The sequence below is a fragment of the Alligator sinensis genome, unplaced genomic scaffold (assembly GCF_000455745.1).
Source record: "Alligator sinensis unplaced genomic scaffold, ASM45574v1 scaffold682_1, whole genome shotgun sequence".
Classification (NCBI taxonomy): domain Eukaryota; kingdom Metazoa; phylum Chordata; order Crocodylia; family Alligatoridae; genus Alligator; species Alligator sinensis.
The window spans coordinates 1,491,837-1,519,112 of record NW_005842011.1 but is presented as its reverse complement, the minus strand read 5'-3'; the positions used below and the strand labels follow the sequence as shown (position 1 = coordinate 1,519,112).

The 27,276-nt window shown below is 43.4% G+C and overlaps 1 protein-coding gene across 1 annotated transcript in view; it reads right to left on the bottom strand.

Annotated features, from left to right (window-relative positions):
* The window catches only part of LOC102377482 (plasminogen-like), a 103,649-nt gene that overhangs the window by 1,850 nt on the left and 74,523 nt on the right, over positions 1 to 27,276 (bottom strand). The window contains exons 10-20 of the mRNA XM_025202008.1: positions 26,499 to 26,661; positions 24,967 to 25,097; positions 22,707 to 22,872; positions 16,247 to 16,410; positions 15,271 to 15,422; positions 13,136 to 13,229; positions 9,537 to 9,657; positions 7,591 to 7,665; positions 3,876 to 4,016; positions 2,973 to 3,079; positions 803 to 948 (exon numbers count right to left, since the gene is read on the bottom strand). Coding sequence (XP_025057793.1) covers positions 803 to 948; positions 2,973 to 3,079; positions 3,876 to 4,016; positions 7,591 to 7,665; positions 9,537 to 9,657; positions 13,136 to 13,229; positions 15,271 to 15,422; positions 16,247 to 16,410; positions 22,707 to 22,872; positions 24,967 to 25,097; positions 26,499 to 26,661 — 1,460 coding nt within the window. The remainder of the gene's footprint in view (positions 1 to 802; positions 949 to 2,972; positions 3,080 to 3,875; positions 4,017 to 7,590; positions 7,666 to 9,536; positions 9,658 to 13,135; positions 13,230 to 15,270; positions 15,423 to 16,246; positions 16,411 to 22,706; positions 22,873 to 24,966; positions 25,098 to 26,498; positions 26,662 to 27,276) is intronic.

Genomic DNA, 27,276 nt, shown 5'->3' with positions numbered 1-27,276 from the left:
TTCCCTACAACAAAAGGGAAATATACTCAAATGTGGGAGCACATTTTACACCAGGCCAATGATATGATTTTCACAGCAGTTGGCTACCTGGGAGAATGGACCAGTTGGCTATTGCGTTACGTCAACAATGGAGACAGCAATGTAGTGTAGTGTGGCCGTACCCAAGCAAACTTTAAAGAGCCAGGTCAGATACCAGAAACAGTGTCATTACACACAACATAGACCTTCAAGAAGTGGGGTGAAGCAGCCCATAGGGTGCAGCTCTACCCTATGAAGTATGTCCTCTAGTTTTCATTAATGGACAAGGGAGCAAGGAAGGACTAGATGCAGTAGCATAACGAGGTAGGCAAATGGGAAACCAGCCTGGGTGCCAGAATGATGGCCTCCTGATGTGTCTATGGTGCCATAGCAGTTATAGAGCTGCAATAGCTAGGTGCAGGCAGATTGTGCCACTGCTGTAGCAACAGCCACAGCAACAACCAAGGTCAAGCAGACCACTGTATGCCAGTAGCAGCAGAGGACTTTGAGCCCAGGGGCAAATAAAACTGACTTGCTCTCCTGGCCCCTGTTCTCTGGCATTCGGTACCCCTCCCCCTGCATGGTTCTACCCAGGAAATGAACCTTGCTAAGTATGTCTCTGACTAAACCCTATATACACTTTCAGCATTTATGTTTCAAAGTGGGTGGACTGAGACATGGTTTTCTAAGGTTAATTCTGAGTCCCTGAATTGCATAGAACATATTGTCATTTGCCTTGTGTGTATGCTTAAAAGAAGTTTTGATATTTACAGTCTTTTCTTACCTGGCAGCTATCAGTACCACCATCAATATTCCCAGCACAGAGCTCAGTGCTTTTAACTTTATTGTACAGAAATTCGGGGCGATTGCATATTTTATTCTCAATCACAGGGAAGCCAGTTTCTTTTAGTTTGCCCTCTCCACCAGTACCTTTGCAAATAAAGAACCAAAGAATTATAAACTGTATTGATAAACCAGTGCCTTATCAGCATGAGCAGTGTGGTTCCGTGGGTAGGGAGTTGGCCTGAGAAGGGGTGAGTCCTGGTTCACTGTAGCCCTGATCCAAAACCCATTAAGTCAGCAGAAGTTTTTGCAAAGTCACTCCTCGTCTTTATGTTTGAGTTTCCCCATCTCTACAATGGAGATAGTAATGATTACTCTATCTTTCAAGGTGCTTTAAAATAAATTAATGACAAGTAGTTGTTAAATACTTAGTACTGAGAGAGTATTTTCTATGCGCAAGTTTTCATTAGGATGAAGTGGCAGCACATTTGATTCAGGAAAAAAAGATGAACAAATTAGCTGGGATTTGTTTAAAAGTCTTTTAAACTACATCAGACCTCATCTTTGAAAAATCTGCCAAGTTCAGAGAACTTGGAAGCCATTGTGATAATGGGTTATAACATTTTGAACATTCTTCCCTCCAGCTGAATGATCTACAAAACGCTCAAATCCTTAACTCCTTCTGGCTCAAAGCTGAAGCAATGGACCGCTCTTGTTTGAAATGTAAGATTCCCTCCCCCCTCCAACTCCTAACATCCCAGCCAAGTGGGCTTAGACACTTTTGAGGCACTCTTCTGGCCTCACTTATGGCAGTACTATCAGAAGCACAGTGACAAACCATTCTGTATGATAATTCCGGGAAAGAAAAATATGGTGATGAGTTTGTAATCTGAATTTAAATTAAACCCTGAAGTTTGGATCCACATTATTATATCACTATTATAGAGAAATAAGGCTGGAAGGGGGACCTCAAGAGATCATCTGGTTCAACCAAGGTTCACATTTGTACTTTCCCAAAGTTTGGGTGTAAGGAATAATTTCAATCCAGCCTTTACGTTCAGTGCATTGTACAGCAAGTGTGCAGCTCTATATAGAGGCTGGATCCACAGCCAGATTTTCTGAAGTGTCAGGTGATCAGATCTTGCCCTTTGGTATCCATCTCTAATTCTGATTTTGTTAACTGACACACTACAATTTTCTCTTCCCTTCCTAAAATTGCCTTCCCCATGGTAAAATTCTAAAGTGATGCCATAATGTAACAAGTGCATTAAATGAATCAAACATGGGGGGATGCTGTCATCTTGTGGCCAAACTGTAAAAAATGGATCAGAAAAGAATGGTGGAAGTGGGAAGCCAGAAAGTCCAGAGATTTCTTTAGAGAAAGGACTCTTTATTGGCGGGTTACACCATGTAATATTATCTGAGTTAGTATTACCTGAATTAGTATTATTTGACTTTTACCAACAATGTGCCTGTAACTAACCAATGTATAGAAAGCAAGAGAGTTCCAGAAAATACCCCCTAAAGCTTAGTTAAATAAACACACAGATGTGGCTTACTGTGAGAACCAGTGATGGGGAAAATTTGACATGTGTTTTTTATTACAAATAGCTGTAGAGAAGAAATGGGTTTCTAAGAGGAGGGATATCCTGGCAACCTGGAATGGAAAGGCCATTCTTCACATAGGGGAAAATGTGTTCAGACCACAGTGGGACTCTAGAGAATGGCATCAGGGTAGAACTGAGGGCACAGGATAGAAGAAGAAGATAATATCAAACAGGGAAATGGGAAAGGTTTGAAAGGGAGGTTGAGGTTTTAACTGAGTGCAGACTTCTAGATTAGATTGCTTGTGAGAGAAAATGAGGACAAGACTAGAAAAATATCCCTCCGGTTTGCTTCAATAGGGGAACAGAAAAGTGAATAGACTGGGCACGGGCAGTTGATTTTTAGATCTGATTCCCCTTTTATTTGTACTTGTTTTAACCAATCAATGTGGGTTTGCATGAGGTGAAGGGAAATGGAATGAATTGCATTGCCCTGGAATAGTTGATTTATGAAAAGTACATTAATTTGTGTCCCCCCCGCCCCCCCCCCTGCCATGCAAGATGGTTATGCATTTCAGATGCAGATTGTACAAATCCTGGGAAGAGCAGTGAGAGAGTGTGCCTCACCTTGGGTTTCTCCCCAGCCAGTTACATAGCATTCTATTTTGCCTCCTACTACTGTATGTGCCTTTGGCAAGCAAGCTGGGATTACGTAGTCATTGATCAGTGCAGGACTGAAATAAACAAAAACAAGAGGTAAAACTTTTAACATTTCAGTCTCTGATGCTATGGTCTAGCTTCTGTAGGGATGTGGTGCTTGGTGGGCCATGGCCAACACTGTAGAAACTAACTCCCTCCTTCCTCAAGGTAGGAAGAGGCACAAAGCACATGATTTTCCAGCCATACCTCTGTTGGTGTTCCGCTCCCACCCACTAGCACCCCACTGGAGCTGCAACAGGAGTTGCGGCCAGGCACCTTCCTTTTCAGTCTTCCTAAGCCTGTCCTCTCCCTCTCTCAAACTAGGCAACAGGATCAAATGGCTTTTGTTGCTGGGACCTTCCACATGCCAGAAGGCAAGAGCAGGGTTTTCCTTATATGTCTTGCCCAGTGATTCTCAACCAGGATGCTGTGGCTTTCCAAGGTGCTACCAAATCCGTTGAAGGGTGTTGCAAGGTTTTGATGCAATAAGCAGATAAATGCAAGCTCAGGTTTGTCCCTGCCTAGCTGATCTCCCACCCCACTGTCCAGCTTCTGCAAAGAGGCAAACACTGTAATAGATAAATTAGTTTTTAAAACTGCATGCCACTCAATTCACAAATTTATGGAAGGCTGCCTTGAGAGATGCCTGGAGTCCAAATAAGAGGTGTCTGGAGTCCAAAAAGGTTGAGAACCACTGGTCTAGCCTAACATATATATTAACATACAGTCACTTCTACACCATCTGCCATTTGTAATAGCTACATCCAGATAAGTACATTCATGACTCCAGTGAAAAAGGGTTTAGGAGGAAAACTTTGGCTGAAATGATACCTGCTCAACTTCAGCAAGGCAATGTCTGCTCCGTCTGGCTCCTTGAATAACGCTTCAACATCTCGGATTTGCAGAGATGGATCTTTCTTTGCTTCATGGTGAAGCCCGAGGAAGACTTTGTATGAAGAAGGCCTTTGGGACCTGTGAGAAATAATCACTAGGGTGAAGTTATATGTACATATGCAGGGCTTTCACCCCAGTTGACTCTACAGCTTTTTCTAGAGAATCATCGATGGATGAGAGTTAGATCAACCTGCTGTCTTCTACAAAAAGTAAGCTTGAATTTTTTTTTAGATGTTTTGCTCTAATCATCATCTGTTGCCAAATGCTAGTGCTTTCTTGCTGAATCTGTAGACAGGGATCTCCAACATCTCTATTATTCCTCAGAAATTTCCCAAGCAGCAGCAAGGGAAATGAAAGCAATTCCACAGAGTCATTGAGACTTCTCCCAGGGAACAATGAAAGCCACAAGAATTGTCATGGTCTCAGTCTTCTGCTCCAAGATAGGAGCAGCAGCAGAGACAGATACTGTAGAGCTGTTTACTTCACAGGAAGCCTTGAAATAAAGAATAAGGTGGGAAGGGCACAACAACCAGGAGGACAGGAAAAGGGTACAAGTTTGTTGACACAAATTATTTTTGCAGCAGCTGCCATGGTGGGGGATAGACAAAGTAGTTGGAGTAGTTGGCCAAATTCATCTGGCCCCAAAGGCTGGATAACTAGTGCAGGGCCAGCCCATGGGCTGGATCAGGCCCTCAGGCATGCTGGATCCAGCACCTGTGGTGCTCGTTCCAGGGCCCACGCTGCATGTGACATCCATTCTGGCTGGTCCAGGATCTGCACCACATTCAGCATGGGTCCTGGAGCAGCTATGGGGGAAGTGATGTGTGGCAGTGTCCTGGGTTCTGTGTGCAGGGCCAATCTGGTATGCACCGTGCATGGCTTGTGGTTCTACTCTGAGACCCAGCCCACCTGGCAGTATCTGGCCCATGGGCTGTATGTTTGACACCCTTTAAACAGAGCTACACCTAGCAGGAAATTTGTCAAGCTCATCATGAAAAGTAGTTTATAAATACATTAGAAATAAGAGGAAAACCAAAAAAGTGTAGGTCCCTTACTGAATGGGGAGGGGAAATCTAAAAATAGACAATGTGGAGGAGCATACTGTTCAATGCTTCTTTTTTTTTTTACTTCAGTCCTCACAAAAAGGCTGGTTGTCAGATGAAGAGTACAATTAATATCAAGGACTGAGGTCCCTACTCTGTCAAGAGTAGGTGGAGAACAAATTAGATATCATTTAGTTAAACTGGTGTTTTCAAGTCAGCAGGGCTAGGTAAGGTTTGCCCTAGAGGACTGGAATTTAAAATAACCTTGATAAACTGAAAAATTGTCTAAAATGAATAGAATGAACTTCACTAAGTAAAATTCAAAGTACTACATTTAGGAAGGAGCAATAAAATGTACAATCATAAAATGGGAACTGATTGGTTTGGCTGCAGTACTGTGGCAAAGGGTCTGGGAACTTATAACGGAGTGCAAGCTGAATACGAGAAACAAGATCATTTTGTTACAACTCCCCCTACCCCACAATCCTCATGCTAGAATGTATTAACAGAGTCTCACATGCAAGTAATGGGAAATGATTCTTCTATTCAGCACTCCTGAGGCTTCAGTTTTGGTCACCACACCTTAAAAGAGTTGTGGACAACCCAGAGAGAGTGCAGGTAAGAGCAATGAAAAGGATCAGAGGCCTAGGAAACATGACATATCAGAAAAAGATGGAAGAAGGGAGATTATTTAATATGAAGAGGACTGAAAGGGATTGTATAAAAGTCTTCAAATACAAATAAGAGATTTTTACATAAAGGATAGTGATCCATGTTTCCCTATGTCCATTAGTAAAGGGACAATAAAATGGGTTTAATTTGCAACAAAAGAGATTTAGGCTGGATATTAGGAAGCAGGTTCTAACTGTGAGAGTGATTAAGCATAGGAACAGATTATCCATAAAGGTTATGAATCATCAATGGAAACTGTAAATGTAGGTTAGATAAGCCTGGGGTGGGTTTAGACAGGGATGATCTTGTCTAGTGGACAGGGTTAGACTAGAGCAGGGGCGGGCAATTATTTCAGGTGAAGGGCTGCCTACCAAGTTTTGGCAAGCCATCAATGGCTGCATGGGTAGCCACGCCCCTTGACAGGTGACCCACCCCCTGGTCGCCATCTTGGGACTGGAAGTCGCACCCCCTAACCCCTGACCTTTCCTGCCAGAAGTCCCCCCCCTTGCCCTCCAGAATTACTCTTTTCAGCAAGGAGCGTTGCCATCTCTTAACCAGAAAAATACCAAATGATATTCCAAATATCAAACATGTACTACAACATTCATTAATTTCATTTCAAAAAATATTTTTGTCCTGATTTACTTGTGTTTGTGTAGTATACATAGAGGTGATAGTATAATAGCTTAAAATGAAGTCCTACTCTTGTACATTGTGGGAGGGTGTGGGTGGTTATAGGTCTGTGAGTATGTGGGGTGTGGTGGGGATTTGTGTGGGGATGGATAGGTGTAGGGGGTGTGGGTGGGTATGGGTTTTGTGGGGGGCTGTGAGTGTGTGGGGGTAGGGTGGCTGGGGAGGGTTGTGGCTTGTGTGGAGGGTGATGGTTTGCCTACTGCCTGCCCCCCTCCCCCTGTGGCAGGCAGAGCCCCTGCCAGCACTCCTGCAAGTCTGAGCTCTGTGCTTCTGCCACTCCTGACCCCAGGGCACTGGTGTGGGTCTCGTGCTCCCACTTGCTGCCACTTGCCCCCTGTCTGTCACTGGTGACTTTCTCCTGTCACTTACCCATCCCCTCCTCTTCCCCAGGCCACTCTGGCACCATGTCCCAGCTGTTCCTGAGGTCCCAGCTCTGCAGTTGGGAACCATGTGATGCTGCAGTGGGGGGGTGAAATGCCTGTGGCAGATGGAGGGGAGGGGCAATGAGCAGGCACACAGAGAACAGCAACAACCAGGCAGGGAACAGCTCTGGTGAGGCCCAGAGTGGGACAGAGTACCATTGCAGATCTCCATCAGGATCTTTGGAACATAAATACTATCTACATCAGTGATTCTCAACCAGGGTGATATGGCACCATGAGGTATGCAAACATGATTCACAAGATAAATCCAGGCATTTCAAATAGGAATCTATAGCATTAAAGACATTCTAGCCTGCTGTGGTCTTTCTGAGTTCTTTGCTCTATTATTTTTTGTATTCAAAAAATGAGTGAAAACTAAGAGTTGTCATATTCCAAGGGGTGCTCAAGTCTAACAAGGGCTGCCTGTAATCTAAAACATTTGAGAACCACTAACCTGAATGATAGCTTGATAGTGGTGATAAAACTAAAAGCTGTGATTCTTATGACCAGCAAATCCGTGTGATCTGGTCACCTAGCTACTGTGTTGTGCATGGAGTTTTGCTTTTTAATAGATACATTATTTAGCAAAGGTTGTCACTTTTACCCACTTTTCCCCTCCAAAATCCTGCTCTAATTTGAAGGAACTATGATGAGGATGAAAAGACCAAACAGATCAGTTAACCACCATCTTGGAGGTACAGCACAAGATGGTCCAGGCAGGGCAAAGAAACATCTTTCCAGAAAAAAAAACACTTTGCTTGTCCTTTAATATTTCTACAAAGCTGTAGGAAGCAACTGCTGCTGATTATGATGGAGGCTTACCTTTCTAAGCAGTGAGTAGCAGTAAGAACCCACTGTGGAGCTATCAGAGTGCCACCACAAAAATGTTGTTCAAAACTGGAAGAAAAAGAAGAGACATGAGTTTTGTTGTAGATCATATAGATCATTTCTCCATCACCACTGCAAGGTACAATGCGGGCTTCTAATAAACTATCAGCCCCTCTTATTTGGAATTATTTTTAGCATTCACAGGCTTCATTCCACAAATGAAATGAGAAATCTTATACTTTCTGTAGTCTCAGTTTATGAAAGAAACAGAGAGGTTTTTTGGGGCTGTGTGAAACAGCACTGTTCCATTTCAACTTGAGTTTTGAGGTTTCGATGGAACAGCGTTTCATTGCGAATTTCATTCAGATTCAAAACCTCTATTCCATTTCACTTCATCAAAACAGTGATGCTGTTTCAACACTGTTTTGACATTTCACCCATTTGCTATAATGGGGAAGCTCAAAACAGCCTCTCTCATCCGGCAGGCAGATGGGGGCCCAACCCCGGGACAGCTGCGGGGGCTATGCCAGTCCTCCTGGGGCTGCGGACCCCCCCATCTGCCTGCCAGACAAGGGAGGGAATCTGGGTGATGCCGCTGGGGACTGGGGAGCTAGGGAAGAGAACTGAGCCCAATCATTCAGTTCCCCTCCCCAGTGCTACAATTGGGCTAGGGAAATGAACTCAGTCCAGCTGGGCTGTGTTCCCATCCCCTCAGCGCTATGACTGGGCTGGGGATGGAAACTCAGCCCAGCTGGGCTGAATTCCTTTCCCCAGCCCGATGGTGGAGATGGGGAAGAGAACTGAGCGATTGGGCTCAGTTCCCTTCCCCTGCACTGTGATTGGCTTCCCACAGCCCGGCTGCAGGAGGTGGGGAGAGCCAGGGCTGAGCCACATGGGGCTGTGGAGCTGCTGAGAGCGCAGCCCTGGTTCTCCCTTGTCTTCCACCACCTGGCTGCTGGCTACTTCAAAACACGATACGTTTTGAAACTTTCAAAACGTTTCAACTAGCCTCATTTTGTTTCGAGGCTGTTTTTAAGCCCTTCATTTCAATTCGATTTCACTGTTTTGAGCTTTAAATGAGTTGAAACAGTGTCGAATTGAAACAGCCAGTGAAATTTTGCACAGCCCTATCTACTATCTATCTGAAATATTGCAAAGTTGTCCCAATTACAAAAGGGAAGTCTGCATTCAGAAGCATGATGGAAACTGTCCCATTTCTTAACCATTTCATTTGTGATGTAATGGGAAATGGTTGCAAGCTTGCATAGGTGGGAGTAGGTGACTTGGACCATAGCATGTTCTTTTTTCCTTGGAGGTAATATTTTTTATGGTGACTGGGAGAGTTTGGGGGCATTTTCCCTAGACCTTTGTTTCTTACTTTTAGATTTCTATATTTACTCACATTTGCTCTTTTAGTGAAAAAATTAAGTACAGCAGTGCATCTATTTTGGGCTTTGATACAGCTCTGATTTCAGCAGTTTTGCCAGTTGGAGAAGAACAGGATTGGATATTGCACTAGAAGGGCTGAGAGCCCATATGTACACATTTCAAATTGCTGGCTCCAATCCTGAATCTCATTCTCCCACTGCAGGAAACCAACATCTCTTTTTCCCTAACACATTTTAGGCTAGTGTGTCTAATCTGTCCTCTAAGAATTCAGCACAAAACGGGAGAGGTTTTGATTAACTAAATTACATTCATTGTCTCAGGACAATCTTCTTAACAGCAACATGAAGTTATACAGCATTTTTTCTTTCACAGATTTTAGTAAAGAGGTTTAGCACTGGGAAATTTGGGGGTTGGGTTTAAGACCACTCTCCACAGCTCTTAGCTGTACATTGTAACACAAGGAGAGATGCCCTGTCTTTAAAGATGTTGCTAAGGTCCCCCTGGCAGTGAGCTGCTTTGTAAAGTTATAATGCAGTGGAGAGTATTTATACCTTGTCCTGAGACTGATTTGCCAGGGCCAAGAGTGTGGATGTGAAACACATCCACCCACAATCCTTTGAGGACACATCTTTTGTTTCCTTTTGGCTTTTCCACACTCGTATTGAGGAGGAGCTACAGAATGAAAAAGAAGTCAGTCTGAAGAATATTTAAGCAGTTCTTTAGCAGCATGCACAATATATCAGACAAAGGTGGGAGAGAAGATGACCACTTTACAAGTTTTCTAGACCTCCACTGTTTATGCCAGTGAATACACACCAAAAATTGCATAGACATTATTAGGTCACTCTTACCTGACACCCATAAGAATGTATGTAACTAATATATTGTTTTCCATATAACAGCACATTAATTTACCTAGAAAAAGTTCTTGGAGAAATAGAGCATTTAGATGTCAGTAATCAGGAAATACAATATGCATTAAACTACAATGAACAAGAAAGAAGGAAAAAAAGAGAATGAGAAAACATATTCCCCAATATTGCTAAATACAGTAAGGATTTTGCACCCCCTGAAGATTCAGCCATAAAAAGTAACAGTGGCTTTCAAAGTAACAAAATCAATCTGTAGCTTCCTGCAAATAAAATTCAGTCATTGTCCTGGACACATGAGCGGTTTCCAATAGTGAAATTTATATCAGTCTTGTACATTGATATAAATTACACCAAGACTCAGACTAAGGAGATGACCACCTTTCTAAGGCCCCCTTTACACACGCAGGTAAAGGCACAATGGTATCTAATATACAATTCACACAGTCATGCCTCCTGCCATGGGCGACTGGTGCCTCCTGAATCTGGGGGAACACCCGCAGAAGCCGCCAATGGCAGCAGCAGTGGGAATGGGACTGACGAGCACCCACAGAAGTCATTGGCAGCAGCAGGGGCAGGGCTGGTGAGCACCCACAGAAGCCACCAGCAGTGTCGGCAGCAAGGACAGGGCTGGTGAGCACCCAAAGAAGCTGTCAATGGACTGGTGCCTCCTGAATCTGGGGGAACACCCGCAGAAGCCGCCAATGGCAGCAGCAGTGGGAATGGGACTGACGAGCACCCACAGAAGTCATTGGCAGCAGCAGGGGCAGGGCTGGTGAGCACCCACAGAAGCCACCAGCAGTGTCGGCAGCAAGGACAGGGCTGGTGAGCACCCAAAGAAGCTGTCAATGGTGACAGTGGCAGCCCTGTCGGGGGGGCACCAGCCCTGCCGACGGTGTTGGCGTCAGCCATTGGGGGGGCACCGGCCTTGTCAGGAGGGCACATGCACCCCTGTGCACCCCCTACCAGTCGCCTATGCTGCCATGCCACATTGCTATGACTCCTGCCATGCCTGGGCTCCCCTTGCACTGGCAAACTCCCACAGCTGGGAGCTTCATGCACCCCAGTTGAGGGGCTCCCCCCCATACACCCCACACACCCCTGGGGCTGGAGGATCAGGGGTGTAGTGATCTCCCCACCCTGAGGGTGCAGGAAACCCCTGGAGCAGGGGGGACTGCTGCAGGTGTGGGAACCCCTGGGGTGGGAGGATTACTGTGATCCTCTGGCCCTGGGGGTTTCCTGCACCCCCAAGCCCTAGGGATTGCAGGAGCTATAATCTACAGGATCGGGGGGGGGTTCCCACATTCCTGAGTGGGAAACCCCTGGACCCTGGGGATCACAGCTGCCAGGATCCCTAGGGCCTGGGGGTTTTATGCTAGGCGTGGTGCACCTCTGCCCTGGGACCCTGCACACATGCAAATTAAAACTCCATAGCAAGCAGCTCTAAAGTTAGTATTCATTTTGGAGGACTAACCTTATAGCTAGCTGGAGCTTTTTAATTGTGTGATAGATACTTTGCAGGCATAACTCGTCTCCAGGTAATTGTGCAATGCCTGTGACATGTAAAGGGGGCTTAAGGGCAATTACTGCAGTAGGTATCATTACAACATCTCACCACTAAGCGGTAGTGAGCCAATAATGTGTACCTTACACAGATGGCTAATTGTAGACATTAAAACATTAAGAAACCAAAGAACACTAAGGGTAAAGGGAGATATGATATTTGAAATGTTTCAAACTAGAATGAGTTTTGAAAAGTAAAAAAAAGGGTGCATTTCAGCTGGCAACAGAGGTATACTTCAAACCCAGCATGTCCTGCCTGGAGCACTTAAAAAAATGCATGCAATAGCATGCTCTTCAGCCTGGGGATGAGGCAGGGGACTGCTGTGACCCAGAGTTCTGCTCTTCTCTCCCCACACAGGGTCTGAGGAGCACAGCAGATTGCCAGCATGGTTCTGCAGCCCTGACCCCTAGAGTCACCTCCTTCTATAATATTGGTTTAGATGTTTCCAGGGAAGGAAGGAAGCTGGGCTCAGGCTCTCTGGCCTTCCAACTCCAGTGGTTTTCGGGTCTCCTAGTACCAGCGGTCCTGAGTACTCAGAGTCACAGCATCCTGAGTGCCACAAAGTGGGAGCTGCTGTCCCTGCAGCACTGAGGGTTCCTAGAAACTGTGTATGGGGGAACTGCAGTGTGAGATGCCTGAAAGACAGACAGAAGGTGGGATGAAACACTACAAAATAGTACCTGCTCCCCCATAGGTATATTTTTATCATGCTTTGCAGCATTTTACCCCACCTCTGTCTGTATGCTAGTGTTCTGGAATGTTGCAAATATTATATCTGTTCACACCCGTGCACTAGTGTAACTCACCCCGGTATATTTCTACTGTTGATTTTTCTAGGAGTAACTTTGTACCAGATTCAAGTGAGTTACATCAGCAAAGTGCTTTATGTCATCTGTCTGCTTCTTGTTTACACCAGCAGACAGGGAGATTATACCAGTGCAAATAAACCATGTGCTCTGGGTAACAAAATATTGCTATTTTGACCAATTTTGTTCAAGGTTCATGCTATATTCTAGTTCCTCCAGATTGCTCTGAACTTTTTAAAAATGAATTGCTTTTGTATTGTGTGTGAAAAACTCAATCTCCACAGATGTCTCTGTTGCTTAGGACATAAGGACAATGTCAGTTCCAGCAAGAGAGAATTACTGCAGAAGCAAAAGGCACAAAAAAATCTAACATATAAATACTACTCTTGAGAAACGCATATGTAAAGTGAAGACTCTAAATGTAGAGCAATCCCAGTTTATTTGTTGGGAGACCCAGCATAATAAACCAGGAGAATGGGGTTTTTACAGTTGTGGTACATGTATTTTATATCATCCCTTACTCTACTTGCCTGTTCTGGTTTTTGCTTGGTTAGGGGCAGCAATGTGTGGAAAGCGTTGTGTGTGCTGCTCACAAGAACACACATGGCATGTAGATTGGAGAGAAGCTATCATTTCTTTGGGGCAGGAACCAACTCTTTGCAGTGACTAACCCTGGCTTCTAGATGATACTGAAATACAATTAAGAAACCCAGCTAATCTGGCAGAGATTGAATGCTGCCTTGTTTAAATTTTAGCCAATTATTATAGGCAGATATGGTATGTAGCTACAGTTTCAAATACAGAACTATTGTTAAAGACTGCTTGGACTGAAAAAAATGAAACTACCTATCACAATAGTTTTCAAAGAATGTTAAAAGGGAAGAAAAAGTAGTCTTTAAAAGGATAATTACGGCATTTGGGAATTTCACAGTAATCCCAGGCTTTTCTTGGGTCTGTTGTGTAGCACCAAGGGCCATTAATATCTCCATCGGGATTCCTACAATACTGTAAAAAATCACAAAAATAAATGAACAATAAAAATCCTGAATATTAAAAAGGGAATAAAGATGCCTTTTTGATATACGCTGTTACAATAATATAAAACAAAATGTTGAAAGTTTTTTCCAGGTGCTTTTTCATGGCCTTGTTGATAACTGAGATATTTCATTTTAACATTCCTTGCTCTCTTTTTCTCAAGACCATTAGAATAATTTAGTGAAACAGCATGCAAGTGGAATGAATGCAAGTCTTCAACCAGGCAAAACTCACACTAAAGAGCCAGCCTGAAGCTCCTGTTCATCTTGTGGACCTCAGGGAAGTGGGATTCAATGTAGAGTGGGGTTTTCTAAAGCATTAGATGTTGCCCTGACTCAGTAGGTTTAACCATCATTAATTAGGCCAATGCTAAGTACTTTTCAAGATCTTATCAGTGATTTGGATGACCGGGTGAAAAGCAACCTGTTTAAATTTCCTGATGATACCAAAATTTGGGGTGAGGTGGGCACATTAGTAGGGAGGGAAAGACTGGAGCAAGACCTGGATAGGTTGCAGGGGTGGGCTAACAAAAACAGGATGCGTTTCAATACGGACAAGTGCAGGGTGCTGCACTTGGGCAGTAGTAACCAGCAGCACACTTATAAGATGGGAAACTCCCTTCTTGAGAGCATGGAGGCAGAAAGGGATCTTGGAGTCATTATTGACTCCAAGATGAACATGGGCCGGCAATGCGAGGTCATGGTCGGCAGGGCTAACCAGACCCTATCGTGCATCCACAAGTGCATCTTAAGTAGGGCCAAGGAGGTGATCTTCCCCCTTTACGTGACACTGGTCAGGCCACAGCTGGAGTACTGTGTCCAGTTCTGGGCACCCCACTTCAAGAGGGATGTGGACAACACTGAGAGGGTCCAGAGGAGGGCCACCCTCATGATCCGGGGACAGCAGGGCAGACCCTACAATGAGAGGCTACGGGACCTGAACCTGTTCAGCCTTCACAAGAGAAGGCTGAGTAGGGACCTGGTGACCATCTATAAACTCACTAGGGGGGACCAGAAGGGTTTGGGGGAGACCTTGTTTCCCCCAGCGCCCCCCGGGATAACAAGAAATAACGGCCACAAGTTGTTGGAGAGTAGGTTTAGATTAGACACCCGTATGAACTACTTCACAGTTAGGGCGGCTAGGATCTGGAACCAACTTCCAAGGGAAGTGGTGCTGGCTCCTACCCTGGGGGCCTTTAAGAAGCGGCTTGATGCCTACCTGACTGGGGTCAATTGAGCCCAGTTTTCCTCCTGCCCAGGCAGGGGGTCGGATTTGAAGATCTACAAGGTCCCTTCCGACCCGACTTCTATGATTCTATGATCTCAAGAAGGTGGCAAGGAGCATCTGTGTGATGATTGCAAAGGGTCCTGTGCATCCTAGAACTACACAGATGCTCTGCAAGTCTCTTTGGCATAGCTTGCCAGCGCACTTTTATCCCAAACTGCAAATGAGTGCTTTAAATGACACAATCTGAGCAATATATAAATGCCTTTTACCCCTTCAAACCTCATGCTCACTGTGGACATCCCCTAAGAAGGTTTCCAAATTGGATGAGTATTTTTTGGTGTGTTTTTTTCTCCCTGAATAATCATACCCAGTGGATTAGGACAAGACCAAAAACATCATTGGTACATATTTATCTATACAGGCTTTCATTGGCACAGTCATTTTTTAGAAGGCATAACCGGGAGGAAGGTATATAGAGAAGATGGCATTATGTTAGAAATCAATGAACTTTTATGCATTCAGAATGTTACCTCAATGCATTCTGTCACCTGGAAAAAGAAATACATCAGACAGGAACCCACCCTATTGTTTTTACTGCACCGCATGCTTAATCTACTTTTTGAAGGCTCACACAGAGAAGCTTGGACAGGTTGCATAAGAGTAAGAGCTTACAGAATCAGGTTCTGAAAATGATATATTGAACTACAAAGATGTCCTTTAATACTTGACAGACGTGTCATTGTGGAAAGGGAAAGGAGCATGAGTTGCCATAACAATTGCTTACATTTTGTTCTAGGCCTGCATGCGGATGAGTCAGTGGAGTAAAATAGTCATGGGTGTGTGGCGTCTGAGAACTCCATGCTTGACAAGTCTTGCCGCTCCCAGTTTTTGCTGTGGTGCCACGATAATCCTTACCGTTACCCAGTATGCAGTCTGCTAAAGAAAGAGACAGAAGGAGAGTGATTCTTTTTTTTCCTTTATCACTGCGTCAAATCCAGAGATTGTATCAACAAGTATAAATTGAAAAAGTAACTAACAGTGGGATATAATGCGCTATAAGATACGGTGGATTGGGATATTGTTAGAGGAGACCAAAATCGTGTTTCAAGATGGCTGGTGATTCAGGCAGACATCCATCTATCATTTGCACTTGGCTCACATTTTGGATCCCTTCTTTGTGGCCATGATGCTTAGGTTTATTGATTGATTTTAAAAAGGAAAGGTTAAAGTCAGTGTCCTCTCGTGACTCTGTGACATGGAACCACACCTAAGCTGGGCTCAAAATGTCAGCTGCACTTGGGCAGAATAATAGTTCTATGGGATTTCTCTATTGACTCCTCCCAGGCATACCTATTTGTAAGGCCGGAATTAGAATTTTTACAAGGTCAAAAAATTGAAATGTAAATGCACATTGCCTAGAAAATCATCATCATAATTATCAGCAAAATCCCTGTCACACCTGTATTTGTTCTTCTGACTATATTATCAAGTTTCTTTCAATATTATAAGGTCACAAAACCTTTAAACGCTCTTTTCTTGTTCTTTCCTTTTGAAAAGTCCTAACTGTATAACTTTTGATACAGAATCTCTGTTTTACAAGTCTGTAGCACAGCTCAATATACTAAAGATGGGTCTATTAAAATATATCATAATGTAGAGTAATTTCTAAAAAATCCCAATTTTTTTAATCCACATTCAGTTCTGTAGAACTTTTCCACAAAGGTTATATTTTTCTGGTTATTGAATGGGACGAGTCATACCTGTGCCTGATTCTGTAGTTGTCTGGACTGGCTTTTGTACAACTGTTTGCAAATCCCCACACTTCTTCAAATGGCAGAACTCCCATCTCACACTTGGATCAGTGGTGTAACACCATGGGGCTCTATCACCATCTGGATTTCTGCAATAATTCAGCCTCAGGTCCCTACAAAAAAAAGTACAGCATATTTCTCTCTCTGACATAGCTCTAAAAGAATTTATGAAAACCTACAAAAGAGATGTGGGTACCTACAGAACAGAAATGGTATACATTTATTTTATAGCTTATACTGCAGAAATCCTTATGCTACCAAATAGAATGAAATATTGTTTATGCTTACAATATTAGCAGAAGGCAATATTAGCAGATGGGTCATAATCCATCATAGCTGTGATTATGAGGAATGAGGAAACATAACACAGCACTTGCAGAATATCAACCAAAAATAATGCCCAATATGTCAATTTGCCAAGTAATGCCTGAGATCATAAAATTATTATTTCCTAATAGGCATGAATACATGGATGCAATTATATAAATTACATAATTATTTATTAATAGTCAAGCAGATCTATAATGCATTAAGAGTGGGGCTATTATGTTTAAAAATCAAAATATGTTTTAAAAGACATAAATAAAGAAAGCACAAGGTCATTTCCTCAAAACTCTTACAATAAAAAGAGCAGAAAAAACTTAAAAACAAAAATAACTTTATGAGTAGGAATCATCCTATTGAATTCCATGGGACTCCTCCCATGCAACTCTGTTTGTAAGGTCAGTGTTAGAATTTTTACAAGGTCAAAACATTTTCTAATCCTGAATCAGGACAGTGTGTCAAAAATCTCAAAACTTCATAAAGAGAAGACCCAGAAAAAATCTACCTTGGATTAATGAAAACATTTCATTTTGATCATTTCAAGATATGCTGTTTTAATTTTGCCTTTTAAATGTAAAAAAACTGACTAGAAGTTTAATACAATTTCAAAACAGCTGCTTAAAATTGAATATTGATTTTTTTTTTATTTTGAAATTTTTTTCATAGAAATGTAGAACTGGAAGTGACATCTAGTCCAATCCTGCCCCCACCCTTCAAGGCAGGATCACCTCTGTCAAACCATTCTAGACAAGTGTCTGTATAACTTGTTCTTTAAAACTTTGGGTACCTATACATGAGAAAGGAGCCTGCTCTGACATGCTGTAATATCAGTGCATCAGGGCAGACTCAATTGATCAAGTCTGCTGAAGTGTGTCAATTATTGTGCTCCAGCAGCCTCCCACCTCTCACATTTCAGCATCCCCACGCTTCAAATAGTGGCGAGAGCACTTTATCTAAAGTTCCAGGTGCTTTAATTAGGAACCTCTCTAATTAAAGCACCCCCTCCATGCCCCCACATCCAGAGCACAAGTAAAACCAGGGCAGACTCAATTGATCAAGTCTGCTGAAGTGTGTCAATTATTGTGCTCCAGCAGCCTCCCACCTCTCACATTTCAGCATCCCCACGCTTCAAATAGTGGCGAGAGCACTTTATCTAAAGTTCCAGGTGCTTTAATTAGGAACCTCTCTAATTAAAGCACCCCCTCCATGCCCCCACATCCAGAGCACAAGTAAAACCACTAGGGCGAACCTCTCTAATTAAAGCCCCCCCTCCATGCCCCCACATCCAGAGCACATGTATAAACACTAGGGCAGTGCGAAGCTTCAGTCACTAATTCAATTTGGAGGAGATTCGGCCTAATTCGGTAGCTGAATCTCCGAATCGAATCAGGAGACCCATTAATCTCTCCAGATTGAATGGAAGCCTCCAATTTGATTCAGAGATATTCAACAATTCAGCCATAGACACAGCTTATATGTTTTTTCTACATACCTCAAGGTACCAGACAGCTCATGAACACTGAGATGGTGGGGCGGATGGAGCATCCCACGAGAGTGCAGGGGGGTTCCCTGCATGCTCGGTGGCAGACCCAGAAGTGGACCAAAAGTATTTCCACTCCACTTCCAGGTCTGCTGCAGAGTACACAGGGGACACCTTCCCCCCTCCCCCGTGGTACCTCCTGGGTGTGAGGGGGCACCCGGGGTCCCCCTGTGGTGAATCGCCAAGCCAGGGAGCCGGGGGGGGGGCAGGGTCCCCCGCATGCTTGGCAGAGGACTCAGAAGTGGACTGGAAGCACTTCTGATCCACTTCTGGGTCTGCTGCCAAGCACGCAGGGGCACCCCCCACACTCCTGTGGGATGCTCCATCTGCCCCACCATGTCAGCATTCATGAGCCATGCCTGGTACCTCAAAGTAAGTAGAAAAAACATATAAAGCTGTATCTATGGCCAAATCACTGATTCTCAGAATCAGAATCAAATGTTCAGATTCAGCTGAATTGAATCAGGACAGTGATCCAAATCAGCAAATCGAATCACTGTCCCCCAAATCGGGCTGAATCCAAATCAAATACAGCCCACCTCGCACACTCCTAATAAACACCAGCCCTCATACAAAACAGTAGATACAATAGGATCATAGGACTGGAAGAGACTTAACAAAGTCATCTAGTCCAGCCCCCTGCTCAAGGCAGGATCATCCTTGACTAAGCCATCTCAGCCAAGTGTCTGTCTAACCTGTTCTTGAAAATTTCCAGGGATGAAAATTCCACAACATCTCTAGGTAGCTTGTTCCAATGCTTGATCACCCTCATCGTCAGAAAGTCCCCCCTAATTCCCAAAATAAATTTCCCCTGATGAAACTTGAGGCCATTGCTCCTAGTCCTGTCCCCTACAGTCACAAAGAAAAGCCCATCTCCATCCTCTGTGTGTCCTTCAGTTAGTTTAAGACTGTTATCAAATCCCACCTCAGTCTTCTCTTCTCCAGACTAAATACCCTTAATTATTTCAGCCTTTTCTCATAAGTCTTGCCTCCCAGACCCTAATCATTTCTTTCCCTTTGCACTGGACTCTTTCCAATCTGTCCACATCTTTTTTGAAGTGTGGGGCCTCAAAAAGACACAGTACTCCAGGTAAGATCTCTCTTGTTCATACAGCCTAAGATGTATGAACATCTTTGGGAACAAGAGCACACTGTTGGTTTATATTCAGCTGATGGTCCACTGTAATTCCTAGAGCCTTCTCTGTAGTACTGCAGCCTAGCCAATCATTCCCCGATTTGTATTTGTGCATGCAATTATTTCATCCCAAGTGCACGACTTTGCACATGTCCTTGTTTAATCCTGTCTGATACATTGTGGACCATTTTTCCAGTCTATTCAGGTCATTCTGGATCCTAGCCCTACCCTCCACAATTTCTCTAGGTAGTCAATTACTATGTTTGACCACACTTATACTCAGAAAGTTTTGCTGATTTCCAACCTAAACAGCCTGTGCTCCAGTTTGACGTCATTACTCTTAGTCACGTCCCCTACAGTCACAGAGAAAATCCCATCTCCATCCTCTTTATCATGGATGACTGGTGGCTTCTGAGTCGGGGGGGGGGCACTTGTCCCCCCAGTGGCCAGTCAGTGACCAGGGGGGTGATCCCCTGTGGCCAGTCGTGCACGCCAATCTGGAAGCAGCGTTCCCTCTTAGCTGGCTCTAATAGGGAACGCTGCTCAGCAGTGACAGTGGCACTTCTCCTGGTGCCCCCAATTCCCCAGCTGGCACTCTCAGGGAGGGCACCAACGCTTCCGCCTGCCCCCCCACCCCCGCCTGCCACCTAAGCAGGGAATGCTGCTGTGAGGGTGCTCTCAGGGGTGCACGAGCAGCCCCATGCACCCCCTACACATCGCCACTGCTCTTTATAATCATTTTTTGGGTATTTGAAGAATGTTACTAAGTCTCTCCTCATTCTTCTTTTCTCCAGATTAATATCCGTAGCTCTTTCTGCCTTTTCTCATAAAACTTGTTTCCAGGCCTCTAATCATTTTTGTCACTCTGCAGTGGATGCTTTCCAACCTGTCCACACCTTTGTTAAAGTATGGAGCCCAAAACTAGACAGTTCTCTAGGTGAGACCCTCACCAATGCTCAGTAAAGTAGGGGTATCATTTCCCTTTATTTGTAAGTGATGTTTCTGTTAATACAACCTGGTATACTGTTGGCCTTTTTTGCAACAAAAGCACACTGTTGGCTCATATTCATCTTACTGTAACCCTTAGATCCTTCTCTACAGTTATGCAACCTGACCACTCATTCCCCAGTCTTACCTGGAGTACTGTGTCCCTTTTTGGTCCTACACTTTGGATGAAATGAAGCGGGATAAAACACAATACAGACTAGCATATTGGTAACTATCTATAACTTTCATTACATGTGGAATAAATGATTACTCACTGAATCTGTATAGTCCAAAGAATTTAACAAGTAAACAAAGTTTGTGAACAAAACTAAAAATTGCAATGCATGATACTCATTTCCCATATTCCAATTATGACTATTGCCCTAACGCAGTACATTTACCTCAAGAATATACATACTACACATTTGTATAACTAATTTTGTAATTCGTATAAATAATTTCATCCTTTTGGATTTTTCAATGCATTGGATTTTAAAACAGGCACTAATTAGCACACTCCAGCCAGCCTACGCGTCTCATGTATCAGCATCCCTGTGTTTCAAAATGGAAGCAGGGGTGCTTTAACTAAAGCTTGTTTGATGAGCTTGTGTTAAAGCACCCACACCACCATTTTGAAGCACAGTGACACTGATACACGAGATACTGTGGGCAATTTAACTAGAGTGGCTCTTAGAGCCATGAATGGCGCATGGACCCAGCAGCTGGGAGGGCACGGCTGCACCGGTGGTGGCAGAAGCACAGCGATGGGAGCCCAGAGGCAGAGAGTGGGGAGCTCCTGCAGATGCTGCTGGCACTGTTGGCCGGGGAGGATGGGCAGGGAGTAGTGAGTGCCGACCATGGGTCGGCGACCATCCGCAGGTGCCACCGGCAGCGGTGGCCAGGAGCAATCAGGGACTGCCCACAGACACCAGTGGTGGCAGGGTGGCAAGTGGCAACCCCTATACATCGCCTCTGCTTAGAGCCACTCTAATTAAATCTTTCCCTCCCTCCACCAGAGTACATGTAAAAACACCTTCAAATACTGAATAAGGTGTACATTTCAGCATATGACCAAAATTTGGTCATGTCTGATTATTGGAAGAGTTATGATAACTCAGTTATTTAAGAATAAAATTAAATTGTTTGTACATTTATCCCCAAATTTAAATTTTGCAAAAAGTATTTTTTATAAAGACTTAGACCCCTGCTAAGTATTACATATGTTACACAATTAACTGGTTAATTGTGCAATAAATTTATATTTGCCATATTCACAAAGTAATTATTGCACCATAATAATGACTATCCAGCTTTTAAAAGAGCCAACTAGCTATAAAGTTCATACTTGAAAATGTGTAACAACTCTATAGGTGGTTTTCATCCAGCTATAATTTCACAGAAGCATACAAAGTTAGGATTAGAAGGGACTTTAGGAGAGCATCTAGTCCTACCCCCTGCTCAAACCAAAATCATCCCCAACTAGATCATCCCAGCCAAGGCTTTGTCTACCCAGGGGTTAAAAACCTCTAAGGATAGAGATTCCACAACCTCTCTTGGTAGCCTGGTCCTGTGCTTTACCATACTCCTGCTGAGAAAGTTTTCCCTAAACTGCCCTTGCTGCAATTTGAGACCATTGCTTCTTGTTATATCATCTGCCACTACTGAGCAGTCTAGCTCCATCTTCTTTGTAACCAACCTTCAGGTGGTTGAGAGCTGTTATTAAATCCCCCTCAGTCTTCTCTTCTCTAGACTAAATAAGACCAGTTCCCTCAACCTCTCCTAGAAATCATGTGCCCCCAAACCATTTTTGCTGCCCTTTGCTGGACTCTCTCCAACTTGTCCACATCCTTTCTGTAGTGGGGGCTCCAAAACTGGACTCAGTACTCCAGATGTGGCCTCACCAGCACAGAATAGAGGGAAATAATTACTTCTCTCAATCTGCTTGCAATGCTATTACTAATGCAGCCCAGTATGCTGTTAGCCTTCTTGGCAACAAGGGCACACTGCTGACTCATATTCATTTTACTGTCCATTGTAACCCCCAAATCCTTTTCTGAACATGTAGCAGGGCCCTTAGAATAACAGAAATATTCCCACATTTAAAAAATAGGAAAAAAGTTATGTTTTATAGAGTATATTCTCTTTCAGCTTTGCTGGTAAGAAGATACGGCAAATGAAATTAATTACACTAATTTTCATTGCTCAAGCTTGGTGAAATTAAATATTCTAAACAAAGACCAAAAATTCTGAATCTGAAATCCTTTAAGTGATATTAGATAATATAGATATAGAACACATTAACAGATAAATCTGTTTGCAGTAATGAATTTTAATTTGACAGTGTCCCTCAAGTAGAAAGTGCAATTAATACATTTTCAAAAATGCCTGCACCAATATTGTGATGATGACTGAAAGAAACATACGCATTTGGGAAAGCTGCTGGGGTTTTCTTATGACTGTGTGGTGACATGGACCTCCAAGCTTGGCATCGCTTTCCTGAGACAGTCAATGAAGTTGTGCCACGGTAAGTCGCACCATTGCCTTGATAGCAATCTTCAGTGTTTGGAACCTGCTCATCCACAGCTTCAGCTGTAGTAAATAACAGAAACCACTCCCTTTAACAATGTTTTACACCAATATTTATAAATGATAACAGAAAAAAGAGAAGATAAGTGTGAGTGATTAGCCTGGCTGTTGCAGATGGCTTCCTGTGACAAGCTCATTCAACCTAAGGTACTAAAGGAGCATTTCCTGAGATGTTTAATGATTTTCATGGATTTTCTTCATTAGAAGCATTTGTATCTTGGTTTCACTATTTTTATATATAGATTTGTTTAAAGTAGGGGGTCAAGAAAATATATGTAAGATCCAAAATACAGGCAGTCCTCAACTTGCAATGTTTCAAGTTACAACATTTCGCACTTACAATGTTTATAAATTGACACTTGGTTTCAACTTTATGATGTCAGTTTTGACTTTACAATGCTTGAACAAGTTTGCTGTGTTGCTCATCTCCTTGGAGAACATCTGTCCAAACTTCCTTGGACACTTTTTTAAAGAAATCAGACAAGACTCCAGAAAAACCTGCAGCCAAGACTCCTGAGAAGACTCCAGCCAAGAACCCTTCAAAAAGTCCAACCAAGAGCCTTTCAAAAAGTCCAGCAAAGTCACCTCAAAGAAGTCCTTCCAAATCAATATGATTGCTTTTTACAATATAAATACATTAATGTAGCTATATTACTCATCTATAATTGACTGAGTACAAAATTCTCGGGTATTTTTGGTGAAAATAGGGTATCAGGCCTTGGTTCAGGAACCAATCCCCCATTTATAACATTGTTTCTTATGAGAAAATTGGTTCTGAGTTACAACGTTTCAACTTAAGATGCTTTTTTCAGGAACTAATTGTGCTGTACGTCCAAGGACTGCCTGTACCCCAGATTTGGGGAAGGGGCTAGGGGTGAGGGAGGAGGAGCTGTGGCTTTGCATTAGGTGTATCTTTACTTTATGAAGTGTGCTATGCTTGTGATAAGGTTGATGATTTCCTTCTGATTGGATGAAGAGTCTTTTAATATTTTTTTAATGTTGTATAGGTTAGGATTGTTAAGCAAATGGATGTTTTGGGCTGGATTTTTAAGGAGTTGGAATTTGGAAACTAGTATTCTCTCTTAAGCTTTTGCAGCTTCTGTTGATTTGCTATATACTGGGTGCAGCTACATGTGCATTTGACTGCGGAGCTAACTAATTAGCTCTGCAGTAAAGCATCACTGTCTACATGTGTACCTGTATTAGGGGACAGTAAATTAATTATCTCTGCTTCAGGATAGTACTGTCCAAGGCAAATACTATCCTACAGTGGAGTAATTTATGCTGCCTCAGTGCATGTGTAGATGGTGATTGGGGTTGGTTGGGGCATGAGGGTGCTACAGTACAATGGCTGCCTGCCAGCTAGTTGTGCACTATAGCACCCTTGTGCCCCAGCCAGCTTGCCGCTGACACCCAAAGCCCGGGGCTGACCTCCGGGGCCCCTGCCAGCCGCAACTCTAACTGCTGTAGTCCCAGGTGCAAGTATAGATGCTGCACCATTAACTTTGGCGTGAACTGCACCAGGGTTTATTTCTGCATGCTAATTGCACATGTAATGCACCCACTGACTCCCTGTTGTTGTGTCTTAATATACTTGAATATAGCAAGCAATTTGAATCATTAGTACCCTAATGTACTACTATTCTACTGTACTTGTAAAACTAGTTAGAATTTTTGGACCAAAACGTTTTCTCACCAAACAGCAGGGTTTTAAAAAATATGCTTATAGCTTTAATCGGAAAGTTTGAACTAAAACAAATATGTGCTCAAATTTTTTTTCAGTTTGCATTTTTACTTCCCTTTCATCACATTTTTCTCTTTTTTTCCCACTGAATGCAATAGAATTAATGACATTCATTCAAGATTTTTCCTGTTCTGTTTTTCCCCTTTTATTTTTTAAACTCTTTTCATTCTGTTTTCAAAACTTTTTCTGACTTTAGAAAAAAGAACTAATGGTGAAAGGAAAAACTACAGACCATGATAAATAAGCCATCATAATATAACTGAATAAAGATGTATTTGGGATTGTTAATAAAAAATGACCATCACCACTGTTCCTTCAGCTTCCACATTTCAGATGCATCCCATTCTTCTTACCAGTGATTTCCACTTTTGTCTCTTCACAACTAAGTATGCTACAATACTCCCATCGGACATCTTTGCTGGTAGTGTAGCACCAAGGCCTACTCTCACCATCAGGGTTTCTACAATAGTTTTCATCTAAGGCCCTGAAACAGAAAAACTATGTGGAAATAAAATTCTCATGAACATCAAATAATGGACATGTACTCAGGAAACGAGAAGATGGAGAGGGGGGGTGAAAAATTTTCTTGACCTGTTTTCTTTTGAATTAATTGGAAACTGAATATTGCAGGTAAAATGTTAATTGGTGACATTTCTTTATGCTATAGATTACTGCAGCATGCTATTGGTTTTGGTCTGGTCAACAATCTAGATCAGCTGAAGACCTTTTCTGATACTGGAAACTATTTTTCATTGTGTCTCTGTAGCTAAAGCACATGGTGAAAGAATAAGGGTAGCAGGAAAAATATCTTGTCTAACTTCTTTACTATACAAAGAGACACATGGACCTGAAATACAATAAAAGGATGGATGTGAGTGGGGAAAGGAAGAGTAGGAAGAGGATGGATAAGTACTTGAGAATAAAGGAACAAGAAAGAGAAGCAACACAGGAGAAACAAAAATAAGGTTCAAGAAATAAAGAAGTAAACAAGAATAATGAGCTGAAATAGTTTGGGAGAAAAGAGAATTTAGCAATATAGTTGAAGAAAATCATTCCACTTTTAATTTTTGTGTCTAGATCATCATGAAATACTGCATTAACTTGATTCTAAGACAAGGTCTTTTTCCCTGTTTAACATGGGGGGAAAGCCCCTCATCTTAGAATCAAGAGAGTGGGAGAGGGGGGAAGGGGTGTGTGGCTGTTGTGGCTCAGGCTCCAGCCTCTACCTGGGGTCACGGCCATAGCCACAGCTGCTACCTTCTTCCACCCACCAGCTCTTCCCCTTATCTCCCTACCCACGCAGCCCCTCCTCTCCTTCTTGCTCCTCAACCCCCTGCCCCCACTTACCCTTCCTCCACACTGTCAAGATCCATCCACACTCCAGCCCAGACCCATAGCAGCTGCATGCAGCCTGTGTAGTTGCTACAGGGGCTGATCGGGGCTGGGGCCATGTTTAGTGCCACAGGCTGCGATGAGGATGGAGCCTGCTGATGTGAAGCAAGGGTAAGGGAGGGGAAAATAGGGAGCAGAGGCTGGGACACAAGGGAGGGGCGGATGCTGTGAGGGAGGAGGTAGGCAAGGGGCAAAGGTGGCAGGGGGGCAGGCACAAGCAGGGGACAAGCTGCTTGACCTCTCCATACCACCTGCCCCACCACTGCCTGCTCCCCTGAAGTGAGGGGGTGGGAGGATGAAATAAAGATGACTCTCCAACATTTAGATTCTATACATGGAAAATTACTATAAATTTATAAAATTTCTATGTATAGAATCTAATTATTGGGGGGGTCATTTAAAATTCAGGCTCAACTTAGAGTCAGGTAAATACAGTAACTATGTTCCTAGGTACTTCTATGTGGCTCTGGAGAATAAAGATGTCTTGACTTACTTGCATGGGTAGTTCTCAGGGGTCCGAGCATGTTTGTGAGGAAACTGAGAAGCCCAGTTTTGACAAGTCTTTCCTGATTCTGTGATGGCTATATTGCCTCGATAATTCTCTCCATTTCCTGCAAGACACTGAAGGCCTTGTCCAGTAGTTGGTGGGGGTGTAGCTACAACAGAAAAAACACGAAGAGAAATAAACAGCACCTTAAAGAGATGTAAGGAAGTGAACTCTTTCATTTTGCAAAATGTGGAGCATACTTTTCTTTTCTACAAAAGTGAGGTTTACAGAAGACTGTAGCAAGACCGAAATGTAAAGAAGACATACAGAGGTGATATTTCCCCTCTATGCGGCATTGGTCAGGCCACAGTTGGAGTACTGCATCCAGTTTTGGATGCCGTAATTCAAGAGGGATGTTGATAGACTTGAGAGGGTCCAGAGGAGGTCCATTCATATGGTTAGGGGCTTACAGGACAAGCCCTATGAGGACAGACTGAGGGACCTGGCCCTCTTCAGCATCCGCAAGAGAAGGCTGAGAGGTGATCTTGTGGCTGCCTACAAATTCATTAGGGGGACGCAGCAAGGGTTCAGAGATGCTCTGTTCACCAGGGCGCCTCTTGGTGTAACAAGGAACAATGGTCACAAACTGACAGAGCACAGCTTTAGGCTAGATATCAGGAAAAACTTCCTCATGGTAAGGGTGGCCAAAATGTGGAAGGGGCTTCTAAGGGAGGTGGCGCTCTCCCCTACCTTGGGGGTCTTCAAGAGAAGGCTGGATAGGCAT